At 37.2% G+C, this 8,704-nt stretch overlaps 1 protein-coding gene and 1 pseudogene across 1 annotated transcript; one reads left to right on the plus strand and one right to left on the minus strand.

Moving 5' to 3' along the window:
• Window positions 1-2,239: 2,239 nt before the first annotated feature.
• On the minus strand, window positions 2,240-5,232 carry LOC147849962 (serine decarboxylase-like; annotated as a pseudogene).
• Window positions 5,233-7,728: 2,496 nt separating this feature from the next.
• On the plus strand, window positions 7,729-8,704 carry LOC147849963 (uncharacterized). The gene is made up of 3 exons (XM_087336989.1): window positions 7,729-7,973; window positions 8,124-8,328; window positions 8,444-8,704. The coding sequence occupies exons 1-3, from the start codon at window positions 7,729-7,731 to the stop codon at window positions 8,702-8,704; spliced, it is 711 nt and encodes a 236-aa protein (XP_087193115.1).

Raw genomic sequence — 8,704 nt, forward strand, 5'->3', positions numbered from 1 at the left:
TTAAAGAGTAGAGTGAGAAAAGGAGCTAGGCTCTCTCGAGCGTATACGATGTGTTGAGCCTACAACCGTGTGTGATCCATGGACTTTCTATGTTGTAATTTCTTTATAACCTTAGTGTCCCTAGAGGTCGTGAGAAAGGTTCCCATAGTAGGTCGAGGTGTGGAAGGCATAGGAGTGGGTGGGTGGTTCGGGACTTGGTACAACCAAGTCTCTTTGTCTAGGAAAGAATTTTAGGAACCCATAAATTAAATGATTTTCTATATATAGAGGTTGAGGAAATCAAGATACTCAGAAATTATGTATGCAGAAATGGATAGAGAGTTTCTGATGTCTTCCTTTCAATGTTCTCAAATTAGTCTATTTTGGTATGGTATGTTTTCATCCTTACATGTCTTCTTGAGGGTTAGGGGTTATAAAAACTATCATGAATGCCTTTACTTCAATGTTTTGCCTTCTGGATGACTTCATTCTTTGTTTATGGAAGACGGAATTGTAAGTTGAGGGAGTATGTTGTCTATTTGTATATTGTGGAAGAAAGATAAAAAATGGATGTTGAATCCACATCCAAATGATATAAAACCATATCGGCGCAAGGAATGCTAGGTAAGCAAATCCCATTTTTTAATACTCGGTAAAAATGGGTAGAGAATTGCTGAGGGGTGTGGTTGTTACGCTAACAACTTGTAAATTTTACAAATCTAGTAATGTATAAGACTCTTGCTTGGATGCTTATTGGAAATGGCTATGGACCATGCAAATTCCAAAACAATTTGTATTATTTGGATGGTTTTTGAGACATTATGGCATTCCAAAGAAGTCATGGATGTTGGGGCATTTCCATGATTTAAAATGTGATAGTTGGGGTTCTCCCATTGAATCGGTTCACCATGTTTTATGGATATATCCTATTGCTAGAGCAGTTTGGAAAAGAATGTTGAGAATTTTGTATCCTATTTATGGTAAATAGGTGTACACATGGGGTTTTGTGAGATGGGGAAGATTGGCTGAAGATATATAGAACTATGAAAAGGAGTATGTTGATTTTCTTCTCCTCTTCGATGGAAGAGATGTATTGGAGGGCTAGACTACGACAAAGCACAGATGACAAGGTTATGACCGATAAGGTTACAAACGTGGAACTCAACGTGATGAGGCTAGAAACTCGGAAAGTTGGGAGCGATGAGATGAAGAACTTAAGTTGCTAGGAACAAATACAAGAGCATAAAGATAAAGATGTAAATCAAGGAGAGACGATGGGGTTAAACAAGAATACTAGATTGATGTGTCAATGACTGGTGTTGAATCCCTTGAAAGGGACCAAGGAGATTACAAGTATTTATACTGTGAGTCGAAGTACATGCATTAAAATATTTTGGAGAATATTCAGGGGAATATTCTAGACCCCTCTAGAACCTTCTAGTTCTAGAACTTTCTAAAAACTCCTAGAACTTGAAATAGATAATCTACTAATAATCTACTAAGATATACATAACATGAACATATATTTGGATGTGTTGGTTAGAACACAATACTTGACTGTATATGTCAAGAGGTCAAGAGTTTAAAACTTGACATGGATGTTGTCATGTCTGTGACACTCGACATGTTGGTTGATGTTGGTATAAGGCTTATAATCTACTGTACGAATTCGTTGTACCCTTTAGGCATCTTTCCATTAGTACCAAGGTGAATCTTTATTTTTCTTTTAAAAGAAATCAAGATATTCAAACGGAAAACCTAACAAAACTTTGAATCTTTGTAACAATCAATAAAAAAACACGATCATTGAGGGTCTCCACTAATTGAGGCCACTCTCCTATACTTTATTGGAGTATAAGAATAGAATATATGGCAATTTTGTATATACTTTATGTATTGATTCCATTCAATTCAAATGAAATGTTTAATGATGCAACAAGTAGTTGCCAATGCAAAATGGGGGCCTTTCCCCATACATTATCACCTTCATTGTAATAGGGCACTATGTTGTATATTGCCTTTGGCCACTCTAATTTTAATGCCAATGGAGGATAATTTTATGGAAAAAAAAACAAGTAGTTGCCAATGTTGTCTATACCTTTCCGATGACACATAATGCTTGTTGTTTAGGTGTCTCTTTGATGAGACACCATATCCATTAATATTTAAAAAAATTTATTCGTTTTATTGTTTTATTGTTTTATTGTTTTATTGTTTTATTGTTTTATTCATTTCCATTCCTAGAAAACACTTCGTAGTCTTAATTGGCCCCAATACAATGAGCACAATTCTCCTTGCCAATCACATTAGCAACACACAGAGCAACAACTTTAGTGCTTGCTAAACAAGCTAACCTATTTTGAACCAAGTCTTCAATGAACTCATCCAGCTTCTCTATTGTGTCACTAGGCATCGCAACTGCATGCGCGTCGTTCCCCGGGCAAGTAAGGTGCCATTTCCGAATGAAAGAGTCATTGGGAGATCTTTTGAATACCACAATAGTGCTAGGCTTGTTACGCATAACACTGAACATTGCCTCTCACAACCGATCCTTGAGATAGCGAGCATTGCGAAGACAACGTCGAACATCTTTTTGGAACCCTCCATAGTCCCTCTGATTCAATGTGTACCACATGAATATGGGCATGTGGATATTCATGTTACCCACTAGAGTTGCATCCAATGTCCATGCACAATATTGGTCCATATTCCTCGATAGCACATTTACGAGTTTCTTTCTTACGATTTGAACACCACATGGTATAGGGCACCCAAGAAATCTATGTCCAGAGACACTCATGCTGCTAATAGGCTTCTTGAAGGTCACCTTTGGAGTGTAGAATTTTACAATATCATAAACAAAAGAAAAATGTTAAGTTAGATACCTAAATGAGATCAATGTTAAGAACTAGACTTGACCTAAACCCTAGCATAGATGCAGGGGGTTGTATACCTTCTCCACAAAAGGCATCATAAAACCGAAGAGGGCTCCATCACAATGAATATAGAATTGATCCTATATAAATAGGAAGTCCACATTAATTTTTCATTAGGACAGTAGTGCATTAAGTTTGTTTGTAGTCATGGAAGTATTTCTAGTTGGTAAGGATGAATGATGGTGTTGGCGGGGGGTTGAAGCACATTTTTAGGAGGGGATGCACACAATACATTTACTCTATTGTTGTTTGTACAGGTTTTAGGTGGTGAACGAACAGAGGGTTGATGTAGAAAATGAAGCACATTGTTGATGTGGAAAAGGAAGCACATTCTAGTTTTGTAGAGGATGTTTGATGATGATGTAGGGGGATGAAGCCAATTTCTTGAGGGGATTAGGAGAATAACTCATTATGTTTTTGTTACAGGTTCGAAATGGTATAAATCGAGATGGGTGATGTGGTTATTGAAGCAAATTGTCTAGTTTTTAAGGATGAGAGAATCATGGTGGTGTTGCGGGCTGAAGCAAGGTTTGATGAGGGGGCAGGTTTTATTTTCATTATGATGATTGATGATGGCGATGAGAATTGAAGCATGTTTCCCATGAAGAGAGGATAAGTGAAGATGGTGCGACAACCGAAGTATACCATGAGAAGACGTGGAAATTGTTTACACCTAATTTGTTGTTGTTTTTTACAGGCCCTTGATGGTAATCGGTGAGATGTTGGATGGGACTGAATGAAGCAGTTTTTTCTGTGATAAGGACGAGTGAAGATGGTGAGGGGGTCAAAGCAGACTATCATGAGTGGGTGAGGAAACTTTTAGACTAATTGTTGTTGATTAATACAAGATTTTCGTGTACATTGGCAAGTTGCTTAGCGGCGAGATGGCTTATGTGGACTGAATGAAGAAATTTTTTGTGATAAGGATGAGTGAAGATGGTGGGGGGGTCGAAGCCGACTATGATGAGTGGGTGAGGAAACTTTTAAATTAATTTTTTGTTGTTAATATAGGATTTTCGTGGACATTGTCAAGATGCTAATCAACGAGATGGCTGATGTGGACTGAATGAAGAATTTTTATGAGATAAGGATGAGTGAAGATGGTGGGGGGGTCGAAGCTGACTATCATGAGTGGGTGAGGAAAGTTTTACACTAATTTCTGTTGATTATGCAGGATTTTTAGTGGACATTGGCAAGATGCTAATCGTTGAGATGGCTGATGTGGATGGAATGAAGATTTTTTTTGTGATAAGGATGAGTGAAGATGGTGGGGGGGTCGAAGCCGACTATCATGAGTGGGTGAGGAAATCTTTAGAGTAATTTCTTGTTGTTAATACAGGATTTTTGTGGACATTGGCAACATGCCAAGATGGTATACAAAGAGTCTGACAAATCATCCCTACATGAACTCACCAAAGAAATTTGAAGAAATGTGTATATTGGGAGAGTAAGCTGATCAAGACGGTCATATTGGTCTAGGGGTCTGTTTACCTTTATTTTCTCATGCTCATGAACAGTATATAGGACTACGGTGGAGGAGACATATATTCTCGATGGTCGTGGAGATGAAGGAGATGGTAGCAGTCGACATGGGTCCAAGGTGGCCCACCACATTTTTATTCCAACATGGAGAATAGGTTAAAGGAAAGCAAAGCAAAATTGTTTGCATTGCTGAACATGAGGTCATGGTCATATTTGAATGGAGGACAAACTTCTATGTTCATTACATGTAAAATGTCTCATGGTATTCCTTTTTAGTCTTTCACTTCCCTTAGTTGTGGTTTTCAAAGGTCATCATGGCTACAACCATTGTAATATTTTTAGTCTAGTCATTTCGTCGTGTATGCAGAATTCTACTAATGAAGAATATCTTCTTTTGGAAAAAATAAATATAGAATTGATCCTGGATGAAACCCATCTCCAATAATGTCTTGATCACTAGGTCTAAATCATGCACTGCTCCTTTTACAGTTGTGCCTGCATATAAATAATTTTACAATCAAAGATCTCCTTTCGACGAAAAATCACATGCATTCCACATTTGGCATAGGCATATAAATAATTGTACAATCAAAGATCTCCTCGAAAAAATGACATGTATTCTTCATTTGGCATAGGCATATATATACCAAAGTATATGGTATGAGAGGAGCACAAAGACCATCATCCATGCAAAATAGAGACAATTTACTATACCAATGTTCACTACGATTATTGCAGGTCTATACTTCCTCTCCTGTAGCTAAGCCTTCAAATCGAAACAATCCATTGCACCGGATACCAGACTCTCCAGTTTCACAAGCTCCATCCTATACATTCTGGCCACTAAAGATAATCAACGAGGAGGAAGTGCCACTGAAGAAAGAAGAGGATACACAAGCTTACAACTAAAGAGAGAAGAAGGCATATGCACTCATTGGACGCAACTTAGGGGATAGACAAGCCAAGGAGATAAGGCACACCAAAATGGCTAAGGAGACATGGGCTACATTGATGAAGTTGAATGAACCAAGCACGAAGGCTAATGTCCTTCAACTCAAAAGAGATTTGTTAAGAACAAAAATGAAGCCAAGTGATAAAGTTCGTGAACATGCTCAAAATCTTAGAAATATTGCATCTCAACTGCAAGTGATTGGCCATATACTTCCCAAAAATGAGGTAACATACATTTTACTTAACAATTTTGAATAGTTCATATGGGCATCTTGTGGTTTCAATGCATGATTCAGATGCAGTTCAAGACCTAGACAAATTAATGGCAATATTAGAACAAGCGGAGCAATGACAAAGTTTACGAAGGGAAGAGTATTCTATTAATGAACATGGTCTCCTATCCCATCCAGGTAAGAGACATCGTTATGTTAAGAATTGGCATGATAAATTTCAGAAAACTTCACAAAAGGGATGGGAAGGAAATGTCGATGTGTTTAGACCAATGGATCCATCTCAAGTGGTATGTCATTATTGCCAAGAAAAGGGACACAGTGCACGTGGGTGTGCTAAGAAGGTAGCAGATAATTACAAAAGGAGGAGGGAAAACAAAGGCACGGAAGGTGTAGCGCTCATGGCATCACTACATGACATTGATGGTAATGAAGTAATCACAAATACAAATATACTAACTTGGTATGTAGACTCTACTACACCAACTCATATGTCTAAAAACAAAGAATTCTTGACAAAATATCATGTTTTCAATCATCCATGCCCAATATTTTTGGGAAATGGTGCACATATAATGATCATTGCAATAGGAAATGTGAAGGTTAGAGAAGGAATCATTCATAATGTAAGGCATGTTCCTCTCATAAAGAAAAATCTATTGTCTGTTGATGCATTAGATATAGCTGGCATAAAGGTGTGTTTTCAAAAGGATTGGGTGAATTATGGAGAGGAAACATGCTTCTTTTTTAAGCAAAAAAGGAGCATGTATTATATATATTAGATGTAAACATTCATCATCATTCAGCAAATATTGTTGTTGAAGATTTTGGAAAGAAAGCCTTACAATGGCATAAAATATTCAGGCATGTCAATTTTGACAAACTTAGCAAAATAATGGACATTAATATCTCAAACAAAGAAATTCTCCAAGTAAGTCAACAATATTTATGTGAGAGTTGTTAGCTAGGCAAGTTTACTCAACAACCATTTAATACAAAAAGGGGAATTTTATCTAGTAGGCCTCTTGAATTAGTCCATATGGATCTTTGTGGACCAATGCATGTGCCATCAATAGGAGGAGCAAGATACTTATATGTTGTCATAGATGATTATACACGAAAAACTTTTGCATATACGCTATCATGCAAATATGACACTTTTGAGTATTTTTGAAGATTTAAGGTGCTCAGAGAGTTTGAATATGGACCCTCGATAATCAATTTAAGATCAGATAGGGGTGGAGAATTCAAGTCACATACTTTTGGGTCTTTTTGTTCTAATAATGGTATTACACAAGAATTTACTGGGGCTAGCTACACTCATTAACTAAATAGTGCGGGTGAAAGAAAGAATAGGACTATCATGGATATGATAAGATGTATGTTGATAGATGGTAAATTATCATTAGAAGTTTGGGGAGAAGCATCCAAATGTGCAACATATATACTAAATCGACTCCCAACAAAACCCATCCGTGGAGGACGCCCGAAGGAAATCTGGCAACAAAAAAGGGTTAGTATAACTCATCTTCGTCCTTTTGGTTGCAAGGCATACTTCCATGTACCTCGTCCACTCCGTCATAAGTTGGATCCAACTGCCAAGCAAGGAATTATGATCGGATACGAGGATCCAGGCTGTGGGTATAGAATTTGGAATGAAGAGCAAAAACGAGTGTTTGTTTGTCACTCACAATGTGTTGTTCGATGAAGATCATTTCCCTTACAAAATGCCAGAAGAAGGTAACAAATCTAGTGTTAAAAGTTCACACCTGATCATTGATAGCATTTTGCAAGAAAATGAAGACACATTTTGTGGTGAAGAACCATATGACAAAACCACAATAAGAGAAGGAATATCATCTTGTTTGATGCGAGCTCAAATAATTAGAAGAACATCTTCTATCCTTAGAGATCCTTCATTCGAGTGCAATGTAAGCGTAGAATCTGAAATGTTCGATCCATCCAATTTAAAAGAAGCTTTACTTTCACTAGATAAAGCAAAGTGGGAAGAGGCAATACATTTGGAGCTTGAAGCACATCAAAAGAATGGTACATGGGAACTTATAAAAGGAAGTGAAAGGCAACAAATCATAGGTTCCAAATGGGTGTTCAAAATCAAGAGAGGATAAAATGGGACTCCTATCAAATACATGGCTCAATCAGTGGCTCAAGGCTTCAAACAAATCGATGGCATTGATTTCACTGAAACTTATGCACCAACTGCCCTTATCACTTCTATTCGGGTTGAATTAATAAAGGCAGGTGCACAAGGTTGGGTAATCCATCAAATGGATGTAAAAACAACTTTTCTTAATGGAGAATTAAAAGAAGAAATATATATGACATTACCAAAGATGAATAAGGAGGAACCAACACAAACATGTCGACTTAAGAAGTGCTTTACGGCTTAAGGCAAGTAGGAAGATGTTGGTATATCCGCCTCCATAATTTCTTTCTATGAAATAATTTTACATGTTGCAAATCGGATCAAAGCATTTATGTTCTATGTAACAATGAAAAACAATGAAAGACATCTTGAATGCAGGGTTGACATGGAAGATATGGGTGCTAGCTCCTTTTGCTTAGGGATTGACATTTTATACAATCAAGATAAAAGAGTTATTCACTTCTCCCAACAAGGATACTTTTCACAAATATTGGAAAGGTTTCATATGGCAAGTTGTTATCCAACAAGCACACCTAGGGAAGGATTGTCACACCTTTCAAATCTTCATAACAACGGTGATATGGTATAAATTTTCCATACAGGTCATGAATTGGTTCTCTTATGTATGCTAGTATTTGTACAAGACCGAATATTTCATTTGCAACTAATAAACTAAGTCAATTCTTAGAGAACCCTAGCCCTACTCATTGGAAAGCTGCAAAACGAATCTTAAAATATTCAACGTGGTAGTTGTATGGGGAAACAAGAAACAAAATAGTGTGGCATTATCAACAACAGAGGCAGAATATATGGCATTGGCATATGGAATCAAAGAAGTTTTATGGGCATCCAACCGAATCAATGAATCCAGTCTACATGTAAATAAACCCATTCCAACACTCAATGATAATCGAGCTGCCACCGCAGATTCTAAATCTCCTCTCCTCCCTAAATCATAG

The sequence above is a fragment of the Azolla caroliniana genome, unplaced genomic scaffold (genome assembly GCF_043228905.1).
Source record: "Azolla caroliniana isolate FFs.n. ecotype wild unplaced genomic scaffold, voAzoCaro1.0.p SCAF_22, whole genome shotgun sequence".
Lineage (NCBI taxonomy): Eukaryota > Viridiplantae > Streptophyta > Polypodiopsida > Salviniales > Salviniaceae > Azolla > Azolla caroliniana.

Coding starts and splice junctions, on each gene's coding strand:
- LOC147849963 (XM_087336989.1), top strand. CDS start 7,729: ATGGCTCAATCAGTGGCTCAAGGCTTCAAACAAATCGATGGCATTGAT. Junction 7,974..8,123: donor CAAACATGTCGACTTAAGAA/GTGCTTTACGGC, acceptor TCTTGAATGCAG/GGTTGACATGGAAGATATGG. Junction 8,329..8,443: donor TTCATAACAACGGTGATATG/GTATAAATTTTC, acceptor AGAGAACCCTAG/CCCTACTCATTGGAAAGCTG.